Raw genomic sequence first — 23,066 nt, forward strand, 5'->3', positions numbered from 1 at the left:
CCTTGCCCAAAAAGGTCAGCTCTGCTAGCCCCCAGCTGAGCCTGCAGTTCTCACTTCACTTCCATCAAAGGTCTAGGTCTAAACAGAATTGTGACTTGGGCAGGGGAAGCACATTCAGTTACTACCAGCTGTTTACACCTTAGCTGGATTCACTGTACCATATTAGCAGTAGCAGCAAGTAAGCCTCCCTCAGGGGCATGGTTAAGAGGCAGGGTGATCAGGAAAGTTCTGGAACACGAGCTATCTATCACCCTGTAGCTGAGAGCCCTAAGCAGCTGGGGGTAGTTTGAGGGAACCTGTGCTAGAAAGGAGAATGGGGGAGAAAAGAGAAGGTCAAAACCAATTTCTACCCAGTTTGCCATTTTCTGTAGAATGTGCCTGCTTCCTCTATCCAGGCTGACAATGTTTCAGATTTGGCAATTAGGTTTACAACAAGAGAGATAAAATCACCTCTCCAGACAGAGGTATTTCCCCAGAATTCAGACTCATCGCCTCCCACATAACGTAGGGACCATGTGCTGGTGAGGAGGGATGAGATCTGGAGCCAGGAGTGTCATTCACCACCCTCCCTACTGGGCTTCAAGGCCTGGCATGGCCCACCCCTTGCTTCCTGAGAAGAGGAGCATGACAACAGTCACTAGTTTTTTTTCTTTCTTTCTTTCTTTTTGCTTTTAGTTCTTTATTTTTTTAATTTTTATTGGAGTATAGTTGCTTTACAATGTTGTGTTAGTTTCTACTGTACAGCAAAGTGAATCAGCTATACGTATACATATATACCCTCTTTTTTGGATTTCCTTCCCATTTAGGTCACCACAGAGCATTGAGTAGAGTTCCCTGTGTATGTTCTCATTAATTATCTATCTTATACATAGTATGAATAGTGTATATATGTCAATCCCAATCTCCCAATTCGTCCCACCCACTCCCCTTCCCCCTTGGTATCCATACATTTGTTCTCTCTACATCTGTGTCTCTATTTCTGCTTTGTAAATAAGATCATCTATACCAACTTTTTCAGATTCCACATATATGCATTAATATATGATATTTGAGTCACTAGTTCTTTGTCATGGCGGGGAATCTGCTCCCTTGGCCAAGCCCCTGCCCTGGAGACAAAGAATAGGAAAGGAACACACAAAGAGCTGCACCTGGAGGCCAGGAGTCTGTTTCCTTTGGTGCTGGGAACAGACCTGAGTGGAGTGGGTGCTCCTAAAGACACTGGGTTGGACTTTGCAGCTGGGGTCCCTTGGCATTGGAGAAGCTAGAAGTCATCTGGACAACTAGAGCCCAAAAGATGGAGCCCTGCTGTCCAGCTTATATTCCCCAGAGACACCACGGAAGCCTAATGACATTGCCAAGGGAGCAATCCTGGCAGCCACGCTTCAGGGGAAGGGATGTGGAGCAAAGATGCAGTCCCAGGCTCAGCAGAGGGCTCATAGCCAAAATGTGCCCAGCAGGCAAAAATACAAACATCAATTCACAAAGACTGCAAAGAATTAAGTCTAGATAGAGCCCCCTGGCCTCTGTGGGCTGCAGGGACCTGAGGAACCCCATCCACCAGGTTGCCACAATGCCCATCATGGCAACATGGCATCCACTGCAAGCTGCTGTGACTGGCTCAAGGGTCTGGGGTCCGTCCCCTTGGCCTCTAACTGCCAGGCAAAAAGCAGCAACAAGCCTCCTTCCTTCACCTACAGCTTGGCCCCTGGCGGGATGCACCTGGCCAGCTCTGCTCTGTTTTCTTAAGTGTGTGCGGAGCCAGAGAGGAGCGAGGGAGGGAGGAAGGGGGTGAGGAGGGAGGATGGACTCGAGGAAGGGAGGAAGGGCCAGGATGCTGGCCTCCTGAGGTAGCCCGGATTCTGCATGAATACATTACTGACTGTGAAAGGTAGCAGTGCTGCCTCTTCCAATTCTAGCACTTCTGGGAGTCATTTCTCAGCTCACACTTCCCTCCTGTGACAGATACATAAATCCTTGGCTGAAGAGGCTGCCATGCCCCTTCCTGTCTCAGACGTGATTTTCCTCAGATGAATTGCACCACCTCCTTCAGACTTGCACAGGTCGGGTGACCAGACTAGGCACAGTGCAACAGCCATCAGGCTATGGAGAAGAGGGAGAAGGGAACGACGATTTCCTGTCAACTCCCTGGCCCTGTGCCTCCCCAAGTCAAACTAGGTACTGGTAGGCAGACCCCTTAGACCTTCCTGGACAAATCCATGGCTTAAACTACTATATGACACATTCCAAAGACACACAGAGAAGATTTCTGAAAGCCAACTCCCAAGTATTTCTGGTGGCTTTTCCACTTTGTGAAATGTCTGTGGCAACACTTGGTCTCAGCTTAGCTTCTCCCTACACCCAGGTTCTCCTCCTAGTTTCTGTATACTCCAGGGATGCAAGCTCACTTTCATATGGGTCCAAATAATTAGGAAGGCAGAACTACTGAAAAAAGAAAACTAGACCCATAGTGCAGTTTGAAAGCTAGCTATACATGATTTTTTTGTGTAACTTTTATTTTCGATTATCTATGCCACAGGTCCAATGTTACCTCAGCCACGTAAAATTCAACTATGATCGTATTTGAAATCTGTGTGTGAGCAGATAATTTATTTTTACAAGAATCTTCTTTATTTATGCTTGACTTGGATTGGTGTCAAAGTGACCCTGCATGCCTGAACACCCAGAGAGCAGCTCAAGGGTGTGTGTGTGTGTGTGCTGGCAACCTGGGATTCAGTGACTTCTATGGATAATCCCCGATGTGGATAATGAATATAAGAATAATCAAAGTATGACTCTACCCAGATACGAGAATGGGGCTATGTGGGTAGGGCAGCAAAAGACAGAGGTTGCAATGAATTATAAGCACACAATTTAGTATCATTAAGGAAAAAGCATGATCCTGGATGCTCTAAATAAGGAAGAAGCATGTAGGAACTCTGAGGTCATCTTCCTTCTCTATTCTATGGCCACTGGCCATTAATGAAACCCTACACTGTTCCAGTCTCCCGTGGGACAGCCAGCTCCAAGGGTTAGGGCAGGTGATTGGGTCCTCCGAGGTCCAGTTAATTTTGCTCCTTTCCTAACCTGCATTCTTGCAAATGTGTGTCACTGGTCAAAGGAGAGATTTGGGCGATTGGCTAAGGGCAGAGACGTGCCTGCTAACTCTCAGCTGTTACGGAGGACAGAATGGAGTTTCTGGTGGAGAATTTGGAGACTGTCTAAGGAATGGAGAAATACAAACTGATTCTAAGTATTTTTTAATAGATTTTGCTAATTTGGAAAAGAGAGCTGACAAAGGACATAATAACCACCATTTAATCATATTAAGGGGGTATATCTGAAAGCAGGAGGACAGAATTTAGGAGGAACAGTCTCAGAGAGCAGAGGTTGTTAAACACTGGAGTGTATGACCAAAGGACAATGTGGTATTTCCTTTCTTAGAGGTGTTGGAAGATCAGCTGTCTCTCCTTGAGCCTTTGGCTAAAGACAGTTCCAGGGACAATACAGGAAAGACATTCAAGGCTCCTGAGGTACAATCCAGGTGGAAAGCAGGAGACCTGACCCAAAACCTTTATCACCTTTCCACTTCCTTCCAGGGCTCACCTCGCAATCCGCAAGGTGAGCCCTGGGAGGAAGCAGGACTAATAATCATGTTCCCTATCTCAGGGCAATGGAAGGAGGAAGTGGCCCAAGCTTATTTACACAGAGCCCATTACAAATTCTTGGCAGAAGTGGGAACCCTCTTGTACAGTTTGATTTTATACAAATTTCCCACCGAATCTTGCCCGAACCTGTCCGGAAATCAGCACCGGTTCATGCGAAATTGCTACAGTGACATATTTCCTGTCCTTCTACTGTGGCTTTGTGCATTCAGAGAAAGATTGGAACCTCTTTGACTTGCTTCCTGGATATACTCCTTAGGTTGGAGCTGAATATGTCCATGAACAATGCTGAGAAGTAGTCAGTGAAAGCTGGTGAGGACAACTTCTCAGTGCTGTGTCCCCGTGTGTGCCCGAGCATGGTAGAGACCATGCCCTGGAGCCAGGGAAAGGCCTGCTGCTGATCTGGAGTGTTGAGTGTCACGGGGCAGAGCAGGACACCAGAGATGTAAAAATAGCAGGGTGTTCTTACACTTGGAATCGGGCTGTCAGAGGGGGACTTCAAGCTAGGTGTACATGGACAAGACGATGTCAAGTCATACTGCATGGCTCCTATTGACCACTCTGCTAACACAGTGTGGTAGGATGGCCCCAAATCCAATAATTTGCCTACCACTCTCAAGATCTGGGCCATATTTGAGGACCACCAGTATTGTTATTTATTTACTACTTTCTCTAAAATAACTTAAAGCAGATTAACTTTTTAAAAATGCCTCCACCTCAGAAATATTTTTGAAATCATACAGTGTACACACTCCCCCCATACATGTTAAATAAATAAATAGCTACAAAAATAGAAGAACAAAGTTAGTCCACGTACCACCTAAAATCATCTTGCACACCACCAGCGTATGTTTACCGCACTTGAGGGAACAGTGCCCTCTGTATAGTGCACGCAGATGGTCCCCACCGCCAACAAGCACGGCTTTATTTCCTCCTGCGATGTAAAGCCAGCAGGGCTTTAGAGGGCCGAATGGCCGGGATGCCTCCCTCACGCCTTCCTCTCAGGGCTAGAGCCCTGGCTCTTATTATTTTCCTCCTTTCAGGTGCCAGCCCCAGCCAAGGCTGGAGTTTGCAGCAGAACACAGGGCCCTTATTCTCGGTCAAGTGCTCCTTCCCTTGAGCTATTTCCCCTGCTGAGAATTCCTCACTAGACCTCACTTAACTCGGACAGTGCCCTCTGTGGAGTGGACTTCCTCAGCCTTGGCCCCAGGGGCTGCTTTGGCTGGAGTGCCCTAAGCCCACATCAGTCGCCTGCCTGTCCATCCCAGCGCTCACATGGGCCCCAGCAACCTCCGGCTGGGAAGCTCGGAGCACGTGGTGCCCTTAGCTGGGAACACCGTATTCCCTGGGAAGCCAGCGACCCCCCTCTGAGCCTGCTCTCCGGGTGGTCAGGAGACAAAGGAGGCCCGCAGCAAGAACATGAGCAGTGGGGCTAAAGCATCCTGCAGGCCAGAAAGATTGTGCCAATGTTGGCTAAACACAAGGACTGTCTAACAATCAGGGCTGACCAACAAGGCAACCGGCTTGTGGGTAGATGCCTTCAAGCTGAAGCAGTGTGTCCACCCCCTGGGGATGCTTTACAAGACATTCTTGTTTGGGCTGGAGAGTTAAGGCCCTTCAGTAGCTTATGGCCTTTTTTGATGTTGTTGTTAAACAGATAGTCATTCCCCATCCCCATTTCCCCCAATCTGACCTGGACACTCTCAGAGTCCCTGGATACAAAGTCTTCAGACGAGCAGAACTGCTCTGAGGGAGGCGGGGCTGAGGCAGGGAGTTCCACCCACTCGGCCCAGAGCCCCCTAACTTCCACTACCCACCAGGAAATGCCTTGTAGTTCAGGGCAGCCCAGCTCGAAAATCCTCTGGTGAGGAAAATTAAGCCAGATGAGGACCCAAACCCCTCCAACTTTAAAAGACACATGCAGATTCTTCTTTGTGACCTTATTTGGAAGTGTAACCTCTATTTGGTGAGGGCAGTGGCACAATCAACCTCCCGTCTTTCCTTCTGTCCCCCTCTAAACTCTCTCCTCTTCTCCTTTCCTCCCTTAAATTCACCTTCTCCCTGGCTTCTCCCCTGCCACCAACTCTCTCCTCCCTTTCTCCCTTCTTCTTTCCTTTCAGCAGTCCCTAAGGCACTAAGGAGGATCATAGCACTCTATATAGTGCAGCACTATTCCCTGTGGGAATTCTAAGATCCCTTGCAACCATGGGAATCTATGACTGATTAACTGAGGGGCAAGAAATGATTGTTGAACAAACTGAGCCAAGAAGAAGGAGGGTTAGCGGCGAGGAAGCAGAGTGTGCGGTGTTGAGGGTGAGGGTGCTAGGGCAGTAGGCAGGTGTCAGGACAGGTGGGGGCGGTTCCTCTTCTACTCACCCTCCCCACCACAGTCTCCCCAGCAGTGGAGAGCCTGGTGGGTACACGGTTGGCAGAGGACACTGGAGATGATCTACCATGTAGGGAACCCCGAGCTCTCAAGCCTCTTGAGAGCTCTCTGGTTAGTGAAATGGCACCTACTGTGGCTCTGGACCCTCACCATATAACCCAGGGAGAGATGACCCACTGTGAAGGAATCTGAAGGCAGTGAAATGTACCAAACACCAACATTCACCAAGCAGATTGGTTTCTGGTAGCTCATCTGGGCATTAGCTGGGGGGAGAGTAGCTATACATAGCAGCCGTCAAATTCTAGTCTTTCTTCTTAGGCAGTCTTTTAGGTCTGGATGTGAACATCCAAGACCTGAAAATCCCCCTAATTCGAATGAGAATTTCCACAAAGACACACATGAAGAACTCAAGAAACGCATTCTGGATTGAGGACCTGAGCTGTGGGGGTGAAGGCGCCACTGGGAGACATTTGGTGGAGGGCTCATTGGCAACTACACACTGACCACACCCCCAAACACCCTCGTTCTTGTTACTAACTCATTCCGAGCCCATCATCCTTGAGTTTCGAAAATGGACCCTAATGTTCTATTCAGCCTAGACCCTCTCTTGGAGTCACGACTCTACACATTTACCATCTTCTCCTTCCCTTTTTTGCTCATATGAACCCCCTCTTTGTCACTCCCACCATTCTAACATTCAGGGGTTCAATGACATATTCAACTGTCCATGCATCCCATCTACACACATCAAGATTTTAGAGATGTAGCCTTCCAGAATATCTGAATTGGAAGAGACCCTAGAGACCACCTTGTCTCCCCCCTCCCCCATTTTTTAAGTAGGGAAAGCAGCCCACAGAAGGGCAGGGAGTTACTTACTCAAGCTCAAGCATCAGATTGGTGGCAAAATCAGGATTCGAACCCAGATCTTCTGGATCCAAATCTGACCCACTTTCCACCACTTCGAGCTGTAGCTCCTCCAGGAACTGTGCCTCCTCCACGAGTTCAGTGTCCTCTACAAGCTGGGGGTCTTCCACGAGCTGGGGCTCCTCCAGCCTTTCCCCCTTCATCTCACTGTTGCCCAGGGAAACCTTGATTGCCTGGCTGGGGTTGGCTCCTGTCTCTCTCTCTCTCTGTGCCTCCCTCTCGCTCTCTAGCTCTCCCTCTGTAGCTGCCTGGCTAGGCGGGAGCAACTGGAAACTCTTTCCCAGGCTCAGAAGAAAAAGTGCTCAGGAGCCTTGGGGCCAGCCTGGACTGGCTCAGCTGTGGAGGCGGGAGGAAGTTCCCGGCCCCGGCCCCGGGCCCGAGTGCCTTTGGGGGCTCCCAGGCTCTGAGGGAAGGCTGGAGCTCCTGGGGCGAGCGCTGCCCTCCAGATCTTCTGCCGAGGCCGGGCCAGCTTCCTAAACTAACTCCCAGACTGAAGGGGAGGGCCGGATCCTCCGGGGGAGCCCAGACGGCGGCTCTGCCAGCCAGCCCCTGTGGTTGGAACTTTCAAAAAGACCAATGTTTCAGTAACTGATTTCTTTTCCAACCCGAACAGCAGGCCTTTCTGTCCCCCTTGCATGACTGTGGCTGTGGCATGCAGCCCCAGCCTGAGCAGAAGCAAGATTCCAGGGCTGGGACTCCGTAACACCCAAACCACTGGTCAATCCCGTTAAATGAAATCAAATTCAAAAACACCGTTCTTGGCATCAGGTAGACCCAAAGCTGGTCTCCTGGCATGGAGGTGTTGTGTACCTACTGGGATGGGATGTCCACAGCCATCTAGAGACAAGAAGTCATGAGGCCATTGGATCAAGAGAATCAGGAGACATGGTTTCTTTTTTCAGCTGGTCACTAATTGGCTGTTTGCTTTGTGGCAGGTACCCACCCATCCCTGGGCCTCAGTTTCCTCATCTGTAAGGGGTGGGCGTCAGACCGAATGGCTGCGGAAGTCCTACCAGTTCTGAGCTTTTGTGTCTCCGGCTAAGATGCATGTGGCAGCCACCAACCCTCGGGAGGGGGAAGCTCAAGGTCTTGAAGAGGCAATCCCCAGCTCCACTGCCCTCTGAAATCCTTCTCTATTTGCCAGCAATGCCAGTAGGGTGCCCTGGTGCTTCTGTAGGTCTTGATCTGTTAAAAATTTCGAAGCTCCCAGCAGCTCGTCCCTCCAACAGGAGGAAGACCAGAAGCCTTCTCAGTAATTTCCACCTGAGTGTGAATGAAGAAGGTTCAGAGAGCAAGCCTTGATAGGGAGAACGCTTGCCAGACTGGGCTGCAGGTGTTAGCTGGCTTTGGGCAGGATGGGGTGTGTGATTGACGGAGCAAGGAGAGGGGTCGGTGAGGGGACTGGTGAGAGAGGGAGATGAGGCAAGTCTGAAGAGGTTTTCTTCTGGCTCCACGTATGACTTGCCTAATGATAACGAAGGCCTCCCTTTACTGAGTGCTTCCTGGGGGCGTCCTCTCACTTAACCTTCCCAACCACACTTTCACCATTTTCTACACGAGGAAACTGAGGTCCAGAGAAGTCACTTGCCAAAGTCACAGAGTCTGTCAATGGTAGTCTTATCAGACTCTTCAGGAGCACACAGTGGCTAATGTCCTCTACTCCTCAGCGGCTCCTCCAGGAACTTTCAAGGGTGAAGAAGCCCAACCCAGCTCCCCACAAGGGCCAGCACCTCCCACCTCCCTGGGACAGGAACCAGGGAAAGCAGAGTGGGGGCCCTTCCTCTCTGCAATCCTTGCTCCCCCAGTCTCTACAGCCCTGGGCACATCCTGCAGCCAATACTAGAATATACCAGCAAAGCCTCCCATGTTTGAATAGGAGACTGAAGATACAGCATTTTGGAGACATGGTCATTTTGGGGGGCCAGTTCCGAGTGTAATTTTCAGCACATTAGTTCTTTTTTCTCTTCAGTGACCTTCATCCTGTTCATCTGGCAGGTGATGAGCTCTTCAAAGCCTTTCTGATCCCGATTTTCAGCAGATAGGCTATTACGGCCCTTAGAGAATCACTCTGCCTAAATCATGGCTGCTTGATCTTGGCAATGAGAAAATTTCCTCGGAGGTTTGCTCCTATCTGAGGGCCCCAGTGAGCCAGAGGAACTTCAAAATCCACATCTTAGGGTATTAGCGGTGACTGGGTTCATTTTAACTTTCCTTGCTACTGATTTGGGGCAAGAATCCCTCACAGAGGGACACAAGCAGTGCCCAAGGTTTTAACAAGGTGACTTTTCTTTTTGCGGATTGTCTAATCCTGGGGGAAGCCCCCTTAGCCTGTGTTCTCACGGCTTCCTGCACCTTTTCTTCATTATGATCAATTGTAATGATATGGTTATTTGTGTAATTATTATTTGATGTCTGTCTCCACTACTAGATTGTAAATTTCCTGCCGCGGGGATCCTTCCTGGCTTGTTGGCTGCCACTTTCTCCCCTGTGTCTGATTTTCACTTGTGTGTGGAAGGAGAAATCCTCCTCTTCCCCATGCACCTGGGGTGGGCAGTCTTATCCCAATGCCCCCCACATTGAGATGCTCCCCCAAATTGTTAGACTATGGAGGATGGGTGTCCCATTGAAGCTAATTTGTCCAGGAGATAAGGCTGAAGGATGCGGAGGGGACCTAACTGCTCCTTAGTCTATTCCCCCACATGATTCCAGTCCTAGGAGAGTATATGCTAGCTTTCATGACTGTTCTCCAATGGAAATTTCATACACATTTCTATTATGAAAGTATCTTCCTAAAAACACCTTCGGGCTTCCCTGGTGGCGCAGTGGTTGAGAGTCTGCCTGCCGATGCAGGGGACATGGGTTCGTGCCCCGGTCTGGGCGTATCCCACATGCCGTGGAGCGGCTGGGCCCGTGAGCCATGGCCGCTGGGCCTGCGTGTTCGGAGCCTGTGCTCCGCAATGGGAGAGGCCACAACAGTGAGAGGCCCGCATACCGCAAAAACAAACAAACAAACAAAAACAAAACAAACAAAAAAAACACTTTCATCTCTCACACAGGCACTTTCCTTTTCCTTATAAGCACCTACTCTGACTCCTTTGCTTTCCCCACCTGTCTATCCCCTTCTGTCCATGGTCCTTATAACCAGCCCTCTCACACTTTTATTCAGTTCTTTATTGCTATTGTTACCACCTTCCCCATATTTGTAATATAACATCCCTTGGTAATTTTGTCTAGCTTCTCTGAATGCTGGTAGGCAGGAAGTTCTTTCTGATATCTAATCGCAATTCTTCATGCTACAGTAGAGGCCTATTTCCTCTTGTTCTGTTCCTAGTGTGGTTTGGAAACAGCTAGTCACCATCTCTGAGTTGTAACTTTTCTTATATTTGAAGATCAACCTCTCTTCTCTCTCTCCACAACCCTCAGGCCCACCCTTAATGTTCCTCTCTGATCAATCATCTTAGTTCCTTTAGCCTGGCCACGCAGCTCCCTGAAGCCCCAGGCTTTAGCCCGTTGGCTAAACAAGCCTCTCTTTCCTTCTGCATTCAGGCTGTTTTTCAGCCTGGACAAATTATCTGACATTTGCAGCCCAGAAAATTTACACCCCAGGCCCCAGAAAGGAGTGCAGCCTGAAGCTCTGTGCTCCACTGCCTCTGTATGATGAGAAGCATTCATAACTCACAAGGAGGCCCACAAAGGGAAAAGAAAACCCAGACGACCCTCCCCATTCTTTTTCTTTACAGTAAATAATTTACAAAAACAAATTTTCCTCCCCATATGCTATACTCACTTTATCACTGGTCCCCAGGGCCAGCCTTTACGCATTTCCATACTGTCATGGACTATTTTTAGCGAAGGATGACGTTAAGTACTAGCTGCCCCGTGGGCTTCAAACTCATCTCTTCCTCTTGTCAGAATGCTGTCAGTCCTCCTCTTGTGGACCTGCTGGCCACTCATGGCCTAGAAATATTTCCAAGAGTGTGAGCAGCTACCTAATGTTATGACTTCAGAGGTTCCTGAGAAAGCCTCTGTCTAAACACGTCTCCTTTGGCTTGGGTCTGATGATTAGAATTTCAGCAATAGAGATTCATTTCTTTAGCGCAATATCACTTCCTCAGGAAGCCTTGTCTGATCCTTTGTTATACTCTCTGAGAGAAGCTTATTCCTTTTCCCCCTTGGCACATATTTGTAATTATACTTTCACTAGCGTGGCTCTTCTGGTTAATGTTCATCTCCCCCAGTCTACGGACTATCCCATGATGCCTGTGACCATGCCTTTTGTGAGTTTCCCACTCTATTCCCAGTGCCTAACGGTGAGCCTGTTACATGGAAGGCACGCAAGAATTTGTTGTTGCTATATTTGTTGTTGACTGAATCTGGTCATGAACTTAAATGTGAATTCTCCAGAGCACTGATAGGAAAGGGTGTGGGCGCGGATGCCCAGGACACTAGCACGGGGACAGGGCTGCAAGAAAGTAAGGTGCTGACCACAAGCAGCATCCTCCTTCCCCAGATGATCTGAGGCTGGTTCCTCTTTGCTACTCCAGCTCCCTCTCCTTTCCCGTCAGCTCGAGGCTTCCCTCCTTCCTCAGCCCAACCCCAGGACCGTCATTTATAGGGAACCTGGGAAAGAAGCGTTTGACCAAAGTAGAAGCGAGGCTAAAATGACACCCTGTGGGGCCTCCAGCGGCAAAAGGTATATATATTATCAGGGCAGCACCTTGGCACGCCCCTGCTTCTGTCACCCCCCCTTAGAAGGGGTCTGGTGGAGACTGTGCCAGAGGTGCACAGATGTGAAGCCATACCCCCAGGCTCCTCTGGTGCCCACCCTCAACTGCACTCCCAAGCTCAACGCTGCTGGTTCTGATGAGCTTTCCACAAGCATCCACGAGAGGTGCCTTCCTGCTCCCGGGCCCTGAAGGCCTCCACCTATCCAAGTCTAGCTAGGTCTCTGAGGGGAGGCTACTAGGGGCCAGCTTGCCCCGAGTCAGAGAGGGGCTATGAGAGGAGGGCCAGAGTAGGCCTCTCCTTCCTGAAGCTGGGTGACTCTGGGTTTCAGCCCAGGAAGAATAGAAAGTGTTCCTCACTGTTCCCACCGCAGCCAGCTCGTTCTGACCCATGAGCCCCGCTGGACTGGCAAGGTTCCCTTTCCCGCTCCCAACTAGAGAGCCCTACAGCTCTTCCCACAGGGCCACACCAATCCATTCTTTAAGGCCCTGCTGGAAGCCACAGCCAGAAAGAGACTCTCCTTTCCTAGTCTGCTTTGGCATCGCCTAAGCTCCGGACTTGCGGATCCAGGGAACAGCAAGCTCGAGGCCTTTCCCTCAAGGAGCAGAAGCCCCAGTGTGGCCTGCGGTGGCTCCGGTGGAACTGCTTGGTTCCCCGCCGGCCTTGGGATGCAGCTCTATCACTCTCAGCTCCCCGCAGCCCAGCCCGTGCCTCTGCTGCCTGCCTTCTGTGTCCTCTACAGTGCTTAGCGGGGTAGACATTCAATAAATCCGCAGTAGGCGCTAGATTACTAGCAGGCCCCTGGTCGATAAATGATGGATTGATTAACTGAAGTGCTTGGTCACTCAGTGCAGGGCCTGAGTTCATTCATTTCCCTGTGTACCTGGGGAAGGCGGAGTATATTGCCTTAAAACTGGGCAGAGGTTTTCTTATTTTTTTTTTTGTTTCTTTATTTTACTGCAACTGAGATGGTGGTCTTCAGCTTGTCTGAGGATTCATGACTCTGAGATTTGGATACAAATCATAACTGCTGGTAATTCCCAATGCCACCTTTTTGACTTTATCTCCCTGTTTCTTCCTCTTTTTCTCAGACAGGACAGCAGTGTCCCCAGCTACCCTCAACCTGTGAGCCATTTACCCCCTGGTGACACAGTGTGACAGGCTGGGCAAAAACGAGGAAAGAGAAGAAGAGGACTTATTGGTTTAGTCACAAACTTTGAGTCAATGCACTATTAGATCGATAGGGCTATTCTGTAATGTAGATATTCGAGTAAGCTTATTAGAGAAATACGTCATAGAATTCAGCAAGCCCCAGTTCACTGGGGGCTCAGTTGCACCAAACCGGTAATGCAATTTTCTGAACAGGCTAGGAAGAGAGCTAAGTATCACTGTGAATTCAGGCTAGCCTGGGGACTTTTAGACTTTGTGGAGAATGGATTGGTAATTGGCTTAGGCCTTCCTTTAAAAAGTTCCTCCAGCTTCCACTAAACCCTTCTCCCTAAAGTCTCCAGAACAGTACCTGAACCAACAAGCAGATAGATACAAAAGGAAGAAGAACTTCTGACACCTGTTTTGGGGCCCCTCCAGATGCACCAGGCTGACTCTTTAGCACCGTACCATCAGGTGATAGCAGGAGATGCCACCCACCCCCCAAAAAACACCCCAAACCACACTAAGCCCACAGCAGCTCACCTGCCTGGTTACATTTGCTGCTGAGTGTGGGGGCTCAAGAGGGAATCACCTTCACAGCCTGGCACTTGGCTCTGAGCAGATACTGGCCTGACACTAAGGAGAGCAGGCTGTTCCTCTGGAAGTGTAGTGAGCTCTACTTAGACCCCCATCAGGCTTCTGAATGCCTGGCCCCAGGGAAGCCTGCCACTGAGCAAGCAGAAGCTTGATGCCTCAGTAACCTGGCTCTGTTACATAAGGCACTATGCGAGATATGAGTCAGGGACCTCAGGCTGGCCCAGGCCCAGCCTAGTCTGGGAGTGAGGCTAAAAGGGAGGTGTGTGTGTGTGTGTGTGTGTGTGTGTGTGTGTGTGGTGTAAGCCAGGAAGGAGCCGCTGGAACCACTTCCCTTCCTCTCACTTCTCACCCCCTTCTTCCTCAGGGATAGCTGTAGCCAATCACTGGCCTAGAAAGCTCAGAGCGGGAATCCTGGCCAGACCCTAAGCTGCGAGCAGCTGCTCTCCATCTCCCCTGAAGAGAAGACAAGAGGAAGTAGGTTGAATACCCAAGGCTGTTTCGTGAGTAAATTCTTCCTTCGAGGAAGGATGGGGAAGGTCCCTGTGGGGCTTTGTCCACAGGCAGGGGCCTGATTTCAGGCTGGGTCTATTTGAGGAAAGTGGCTCCCAGGGGAGGAAGGCTGATAGCGTGCCTGGGGCATCACTGACCAAGCATGCTTCTTGCTCTTGTTTCCCCCTGGGCTAGTGTCTGCACATTGGGAAGCTTCCTAGTCAGTCTCCATGCTGGCTGGGATCTCACACCTCTTAAACTATTTCCAAAAGGGCAGTAGCTACTTTGGGGCAGGGATTTCCAGCTAGAAGGTACAAGTGAATTAGACTTGTCTGTAGAGAAGATTCCCTCCTGCCTGGATTAGCATTTGAAAAAGTGTGTTTTCTATTCTCCAGGACCCCATCTTATCACCGCTCTGACTCCTTCGCTAAGCTGGATTTCGGTATGGTACATGGTAGCTTCCATAAGCCATTTCCCTGCCCTGACTCCTCATCATAACTGCTTTGAGGCTGGGATCTGTCCTTCAGGCCTTCACAGAGATCCCATTAGCCCACAGGGTCCTGCTCTGCCAAAGCTGCCGCCCCACAGCGAAGCCCTAACCCTTGTCCCATTACTGCAAGCCTTGGGACAGTACATGTCCTGGGCCATTATTGCCTTCTTCATCTAAAAGGGAAATTTCATCTTTTTTGACCCCTTGTGGTCAAGGAATGCTCTCCCTTGAGTGCACTGAGCACACAGATGCCCCACCAAATGGGTCCAAGCTTCGGGTCCAGGCAGCACATTGGCTTCTCCAGGGGTAGAGAGACTATTGCATGACACCAACCAATTTGTTATGTAAACCCAGCCAGCCATGGCAGATTATGGCTTTGTAGTTATCTTGAGGGATGCCTTACATAAGAGGAGAAAGTTCAGGTAGGAGCAGAATCGTGATGAGCAAACACCATGCAATGGCCACCACCAGGTGCAGACATGGCCGACCTTATTCCTCTCAATCAGCCCACAAGGTGTGGGCAATGCTCTGCTGGGCTCCATCACTCAGGGGACCTGGAGACCCTGCAGCCATGGCCAGACACATGCATCTCCATTTTCCCAGACTTCCTGGCCTTCAGGACCTGTTATGGAAAGGATCCAAAGCTCTAGCTGGAATTGAAAGCTTGTTAGCTTATCTGGAAGTGCAAATATAAGCAGGATTGTTAACCTTCTCTTCAGGCTGGGAGGGAAAATAAGGTCATCCTGGAAAGAGTTATTTTCTGAGGTGTGGGCTCACATGGGTCCATTCCTGACAAACCAGAGGTGGAGAAGGTGAAATCTGTGTTCTGTTCTTGCCACCTTTCTTGAAGAGCACGAGCATTCCATCTAGACCTCTCAAGCTCCATGCTGGCCAGAGCTCCACACTGCAGCAGGCCTTTCAAGAACTCCGGCCCCGTCTCTCTGCTTCTCTTCTCCAAACTTGGCTTTCCCATGTTCCATTCCCATAGAACCCTACTCCCAGTGAACTGTCGCCCCAAGGAAAATTCTGATAAACTAATCCACACATAGTAGGTAATGACAAGCAAAGCCGTTACATGTTACTCTTTTAAAAAGGAAACCCTCAGGTAGTAAACCCCCGTAGACCCTGGCCATTCATTAGAGAGACACGCTCAAAACTTTTGCCAGTTCCTAATTCATGAGCATCCTGAAATCACATCATTTCTCTCATATGACTTCTACTATTTCTGTTGTTTGTTAAACTTCTTAGCTTTCTTTTCATTGTGATCACTAGCACTAGCAGTTGACTCAGGGAGGGGGTGTTCTCCCCAAAGAAGTAGACATTCACTCACTTCATGGGCATTACTACACTTGAATGGATTGACTAAGAGTAGAGGACCAAAAAACTGAGTTGAAAAGTAGGTGCTGGGCAACTCCACTCCTAGGTAGAGACCGAAAAGAATTGAAAGAAGGGACTCAAAAATATATGTGTATACCAATGTCCAAAGCAGCGTTCTTCACCAGAACCAACAGGTGGAAAGAACCCAAGTGTCCGTGGACAGATGAATGGATTAAACAAAATGTGGTGTATCCACACAATGGAATATGATTCAGTCATAAAAAGCAGTGAAGTACTGATACATGGATGGACCTTGAAAACATTACGCTAAGTGAACGAAGCCAGACACAAAAGGCCACATATTGTATGATTCCACTTATACGAAATATCTAGAATAGGCAAATTCGTAGAGACAGAAAGTAGAATAGAGGTTACCAGGGACTGGGGGGGAGGGGAGAATAGGGAGTTATTTAATAGGTACAGAGTTTCTGTTTGGGATGATGACAAAGTTCTGGAAATGGATAATGGTGATGACTGCACCACTGTGAATATACCTAATGCTACTGAATTGTACGCTTAAAAATGGTTAAAATGACAAATTTTATGTTATATATATTTTGCTGGTATATATGTACATACTAATATATATATATATATATATACTTTATATACATATATAAGACACACACATATGTAATATATATAGTAGCTGCTAGTAGAGCAGTAGGGTCGGTCACTACCCAAAGCCTCTTAGCACATGGAATTCACATCTGTGCCTCAGCAAAAAGGTGATTTCTTACATATTGAGGTTCTCATGAGGTATACAAACCATAAATGTTAAGTTTGCAAATGCATTTGTGTTTTTAACAGAGAATGTGCCTTAATCCAAGAGTGCCTATTCTTTGTCAGACCACTAGGCACTCAGGAATTAGTTATTTTGAATTAACTTGGGCTAGGGAAGGACTTTCAAAGTTTGATGCCAAAAGCAAAAATCACGAAGGCAAAGAATGACAGACTTAACCACACGGAAACCCAAAACCTCTCTACAGCAAAGTACGCCATCCTCAAAATCAAATGGCAAATTAGTTGACAAAGGGTTGCAATCTCTAATTCAGGATTTCTTATGGTGTGGTCCAAGTACCACTGCGCTATGGCATAGGAGTTTTAGATGGTACAAGGACAGAAAACTGATCTTAGAATATGAACTTAGGCACTACAGCAGGCAGGCAGGAGAGTTTTGTCCCTCAAATCACACCATGTAAGTGGCTACGTCCTCAGAAATCAGGTCCAGGAATATACATTTATGAAGTCATTAGTCTGAAGATTCAGAGAAGCACACATAATTTTTATGCAATTTTCTGTCAGAAGCCTGATCTCTGAATCTACATCTTTCCCTTTACTGTTATATATACGTCAACAGGGAAGGTTAAATGAATTAGCACACATAAAACAATTAAAAATCTTTGCTATTATTATTTTCTGAGCATCTAAGTGTGGGGACCAGTTGTTGCCAGCTCAGAAGCTTAAAGGTAGACTCCTGGGGCTCTCCGAGCTGGAAGGGAACTCAGATTCAGAGCAGCTCAGATCACATTGGCTGATGTGCTTGGGGGCCAAAGGCAGAATAGAGCTGATTAAGTAGTTTTGGATAAAATCTCAGAAATAAATTTAAGGTTACAACAACAATGACAACAACAGAGTATGGCAAAAGCTCCCATTCCAGCTTGCTACACCTTACTGATCGGAGAATTAAGGCCCCTCAAATTTCAACTTTGCAAGTTTTTTAATAGACTGTATTTCAATTGGAAATTTTAGCTCTTTGCCCGGCATATTACATCTGCCTCTTAAGTTTTCCAGTTTTAGAAGCATTTTCAAACGATACGGTATAGTCCCCTAATAATAGGGTGACCAACCATCCCAGTTTCCCTGGGACTGTCCCAGTTTGACCATTGAAACTCCTGTGTTGGTTGAAAGTCCTGGGATGGTTGGTCCCCTGACCTAATAAGGACATTTTAACCATTTGGTTAGTTTCTGGGATAATATTTACCTCTGCTTAACAATTCTTTCTTCATAGACAATTCTTTAGTGTCTTTCTGACCTTAGGTGGAGTCTTGGCTCTGCTCTTCATTGTAAGGCATCGGGCAAGTTATTCAATTTTCCCGAGCTTCAGTTTCTTTCATTAAAAAATGAAGAACGGTGATAACAGTACCCATTTCATTGGGTTGGTGTAACTATTAAATGACATTATGCAGCTATACTGCTTAGTACATGCTGTAAACACTCAATAGATGTTAGCTATTAATCTATTATAGTTATTAGTTACTTAACACAAGATTGAAGGGATGGTGTGTAAAACACATCATCTCCCCCCCCACCCCAGTAGTTTAGAGGCACCATGTACATACCAACGAGCTACATGGCCATTACCACTGATTCACATGTATATACACAGCACTGTTCATCAGGACTTCTACCAAGCTATTAGAATTACTGCATGTGGTTCATACAGAAAAAAAAATCACATTTAAACCTTAATAAGAATTTTCCAAGACTAAAGTTGTAAAATCTTTACAGAGGACCACACCAACAATTAAGCAGTCATCTAGCCAAAAAAAACCTTTACTGAGTACTGGGTGTATAACTAAAAGCCAAGGGAAAGCCAAGTAAGTGGAAAACACGCCCTACCCTCAAATTGCTTACACTCTTGTGTTCCAAGGAAACCAAGAGCTAAGCTGGGAGCCAGGGACAGGTCAAAGCAGACAAACCAGAGAGAAATCAAGAACTTGCCCCACCCTTTCTCCCAAGAATATAGGAGCCCTTGCAGCAGGGGAGTGGGCTGCAGGAGGAGGGGCAGGAAGAGTCGCTTCTCCAGAAGAGACAGCCTTGAAGGTAGACAAATTAGAAGAAAAAGACACCCAGGCAGGAATCTGAAATATCAAATCATTAAATGGAACAGAAGGAAGAATGATGGCTGTGGTATGAAGATAGAAAACCAGGGAATAAATGAAGTAAGAAGAGGAAATTTTCACTCGGGAGAAGACTGTCCAGCTCAGATTTTGGAGAAACCCTGTGACCAGTAATAATGGTCTCCTACTTTGCTAATGAGCATGTCATTCTAGGCAAAACCTCAACCAAACTGAGAATCTCCAATCTCGAAGGTCCCAGTTGTCAAGGCAAATGAGAGAATGCTTTGTCCTGCTATTGTCCCGCTAGAACCGTTAAGGCCGTTACCACAGGACCCTGTCACTCCCCAGCCTCATGGAAGCCTGAGGGCTTGAGATGCTCCCTCCACCAATGCTCTCAGCCCCCCACCCAGCCTGGTAGCATTTCCAGGCTTTGCCAAGAACCGAACGTCAACAAGCAAGTGTCAGTGGAGTAGGTGACAAGGAGGTCTTGCCACTCAAGAAACCCAGACCACCAGAAAGCCTCCCAAGGTGTGGCACAAGCGAACACTTCGATTTCAGGCTTTCAGTCTCACCCCTCACTCGCTTAGGTCTGACCCTCCCAGGCCTCCAACCTAGGAACCAGAGCCGAGGAAGCGTCCCCTCTTCTGTGTCATCAAGCCACTTCGGAGCCGTTTCTCTCCCAGCTGAAAGAGTGCAAGTGTTACAGGCGCGCTTTCCAGGTGTCTTGCCACCCCTCCCCCGCTGCCTATGAGCCCAGATCCCAGCAGATTGTTAGGAGCCTGTTAGGGCTTTCGCTCGGCAGGGTTGCAGCTGCTGTGGTCTGAATACGCTTGTAGTAATCTTTCACCAGAAATGAAGATTCCCTCGAAACCTTTTCCATACACAGTGTGGTTTCTTGGAGACAATGAGATAAATTGATGCGTAAAGTAAAATAATAGGTGAGAAAGGGCTTCGATGGCATGGAAAATGCCTGAAAATACAACCTGTTATAATAATGCTAATTAAGTCACTTGTCCCCTCCTGGAACTTCTGGGGCTGAGGACGCAAACCTGGGCTGAGCACTAAGTGAGGGTAGTTCTTGCCTAGCTCAATGGCTTTTAAACTTTCTTATTTGTGCCTCACTGAAAAGCCATTCAATTATTCAAGTATTCTGCGGGAGCTCAAAATTTCTTATTACCTTGTCTGAGCACATTACCTGCCCACAACCTGGCATCTCAGAACTAGAAGGAACCTTAGAGATCACAGAGGTCAGGCGGCTTGCTCAGGTTCACACAGGGAAGTAGAGCCATAACTTGTACTGCAACCCAGGTCTCCCACAGCGGGGTTTCTCTTTCTCTTACATAACCTGTGATGTTGAGAAAGAAGAAAATCTACCCGCTTGCACGCATGGACGCGCACACGCGTGCGCACACACACACACACACACGCACCAGTGCCCTGTTCCTATGGCTCTAAGAACACCAAACACACCACTAGGTTTCCTGAAGTTGCCTCCCCTGCCTCAAAATTGCCTCAGTTGTCCCCCCAAGACCGGCTCTTACCAGAGTGTCTCATACTGGAGGACTGCAGCCACCTTTGGTCTTCCCATTGTGTTTCTATCCTTCCCTCTCTCTTCCTTGCCCTTCAGCAAGATTTCTAGAAAGCCTGACCCGCACTCCAACACACGCCTGCTATGACATGGATCATCCACCCTCCTGTCCTTAGGATGCTCTTTGGGGCTGCATTTAACCGTCATTGGAAACTGAAGGCTGTGATCCATGGAGGCGGTGCGGGGTCCCGCCTCATCCGGAGTTTCAAGAAATTCTCACAGGTCTCTAATTTTGCCTATCCCCCCCGCTCTCCCCGACACCAGCAGCAGCTTAATTTGTCTCAACGTTTTGCTTGCCCTCATCCTCAGTCAGGGCCACTCAGTAATTTTAAAGCCCTTGCCGTTTCCATCTGAGTTTGCATATTTGGAAATGGGCTTTTTAATGAGGGTGGGACTCAGATCCCAAGAGCTACACCCAAACCATCTAGGACTCTGTCCACCTTCTGGGCTCCAGCATCTCCCTAGGAAAGACTCTGCAGGCACCTTTCAAAACAGGGCTCCCACCTGCCAGGCTTCCCCTCAGCCGTACAGGAATCCAGGTAGCCTCAGGGTCCGGTCGTGGCAGCCCGGGAGCCCGACAGCCGCCCCCCCCCCGTGCCCCTTCTGGCCTTCCCGTTGCCCCTTTCTGTCAGAGGGGCGGGTCCAGCCGAGGCGGCTGCGAGCCGGGCCCGTGTGCCCACCCGCGTGCCCTGCCACCCACCTGTGGAAGAAGAGCAGGATGGAGAGCATGGTCTGGTCGATGTTGCGGTTGCAGATGCCCTCGTTGATCAGGTAGCAGGGGTCCCGCAGCACGGGCTCTAGCGAATCCTGCCGCATTATGCTGTTGAGCTTGTCGGTGTTGAGGTTCTCGAAGATCAGCTTCTCCTGCAGCTGCCGAAAGTTGCTCACGGTGGGGCTGCCCGGGTTGTTGTTGGCCCCGCTGCTGTCGCGCTGGAGCCCGCTGCGGTGGGCCAGGGCCAGGCAGCAGTTGCAGCAGTCGAGGCCGACAGGTGAGCGGCAGTCGGGCTTGGACTGGGCCATATTCTCCGCCTCGGGGGACGCCTGGCCCGCGAGGTCAGGGGCGGCCGGCAGGTGCGCGCCCGCCGGGCCGGCCTGAGGGGACTCCAGGGTGTCTGGGAAAGACAAGCTGTGAGGAGAAGAGTTGGAAATGAGCGCCGAGAGCCGGCCACCCTCGGCTCGGCCCCCTTCTGGCTGTGCCGCTCGGGGTGCGAATAGAAACAGCTGGACAAACAGCTCTGAGCGGATCCTTCGGGCTCACTTCCTCCTCTTCCTCCTCCTCTCCCCCACCCCCTCCTCTCCGGGCCGGGGCCGCCCCCCTGAGGTGCCACACGCGGCCCCAGAGCCGTCCCAAGTTTCCCAAGTGTAAGCGGGGGCCCGGGGCGGACCTGTGGTAGCAGGAAGGGCGGTTGGCGGGGTAGAGGGAGAGCCGGGGCGCGCCCTCGCTCCCTCCCTCACGGGTTCGCTCCCTCCCTCACGGGTTCCCTCCCTCCCTCCCCGGCTCGCGGACTTGCCAGAACTCGGGCTCCCCGGGGCTGCGCCGGCGGAGCGGTAGCGGGAGCCGAGCGCGAGTGAGCGAGTGAGCGAGCAAGCGAGCCGCGCGTCCGGTAGTCGGCGCGGGGCCGTGACAACATGCAAATGACCCCTGGGGGGCAGGCGGACCACGAGGGGCCGCGCTTACCCCCGCGTGCTCCTCAGAGCCGGCGCGGTCCTGCCCCGCCCCCAGCCCCGCCCCGACCCCCGCACTCTAACGGCTGCCCGCACCCTCGCCTGAGGCGCCGGGAGCCCGGCCCAGCTCTCCCTCCCTCAACGCGCTCCGCGGCGCCCAAGCTCGGGCTCTCTCGCCGCTTCTGGCGCATCTTCGGCCAGAAATCCCCGAGAGCAGGCGCTCGGGGCGGCCTCGCCACCCCGGTCTCGAGCTCGGCGGGCGGGCCAATGTGTCTGGTCCCACCGCGGACGGGTGCCCCTACAGGAGAGACGCCGCCTTCGAGAAGCGGGGTGGCGGTGGTGGTGGGGGGGGGAGGTGCAGAGAGAGCGGTGGCCCCTGAGGAGAGTCTGAGGGCGCCGGGCACGCCTCGGGAGGACCCAAGACGGGCCTGGAACAAAAGTCACAGAAGCACACTCAACTGCTCCTTGGTCTCTGTCCCTTTCTTTTCCCTTCACTCATCTTCCCCTTTCCTCCCACTTGCTCTCTCCTGTCTCCCCTGAGCCCCAGCGGAGGCGGTCTCTGAGCTCGCTCCGGGGAGTGCCAGCCCCTCAGCGGGCTTCCCGCCGCCCCTGTTCCCTCACTGTCTCAATCCCCCACCCCCCAGCCTGCCTTCTCTTGGCCCTTCTCCCATTCTTTATCTCAGTTTTCCTCTTTATTTACTTCTCTCTGCTCTTTCCTTTCTTTCTCGCCCCCCCCTTTTTTTTTTGAGGTACCCGGACCTTTCACTGCTGTGGCCTCTCCCGTTGAGGAGCACAGGCTCCGGACGCGCAGGCTCAGCGGCCATGGCTCACGGGCCCAGCCGCTCCGCGGTATGTGGGATCTTCCTGGACCGGGGCACGAACCCGTGTTCCCTGCATCGGCAGGCGGACTCTCAACCAACTGCGCCACCAGGGAAGCCCGCCCCCTTTTTTATTCTTTTTCTGGATTCCTTTTCTTTATTTCCTCATTCACCCCTTTCCTCCCCCATTCCTCTTTTTCTTGCCTTCGTTTCTTTCTTCCCCTTCCTTTCCCTCATTTTATTTCCCCCTCGCTTCCCTCACCTCTGCACCTCCTCTTTCTCCCTAGTTTTGTCCCATCCTCCCCTCTTTACTTAGTTTCCCCGATTTTTCCAAATTTCCTCTCCCCTCCCTT

At 50.1% G+C, this 23,066-nt stretch overlaps 1 protein-coding gene across 3 annotated transcripts in view; it reads right to left on the reverse strand.

Moving 5' to 3' along the window:
- TSC22D3 (TSC22 domain family member 3) overlaps positions 1-22,752 on the reverse strand; it is a 58,823-nt gene extending 36,071 nt beyond the window's left edge. Inside the window, exons 1-2 of one of the 3 annotated variants that reach the window (XM_079910663.1) lie at positions 22,655-22,752; positions 20,931-21,356 (exon numbers count right to left, since the gene is read on the reverse strand). In XM_079910663.1, the coding sequence (XP_079766789.1) occupies positions 20,931-21,356; positions 22,655-22,719 (491 nt within the window). In that variant the 5' untranslated portion in view covers positions 22,720-22,752. Of the gene's footprint in view, positions 1-20,930; positions 21,357-21,741; positions 21,970-21,991; positions 22,138-22,654 lie in introns of those variants that run through there. The other 2 variants (XM_079910662.1, XM_079910664.1) reach the window with 2 other exon arrangements.
- Between the last annotated feature and the right edge of the window lie 314 nt (positions 22,753-23,066).

This window comes from Stenella coeruleoalba (genome assembly GCF_951394435.1).
Source record: "Stenella coeruleoalba genome assembly, chromosome: X".
NCBI classification, from domain to species: domain Eukaryota; kingdom Metazoa; phylum Chordata; class Mammalia; order Artiodactyla; family Delphinidae; genus Stenella; species Stenella coeruleoalba.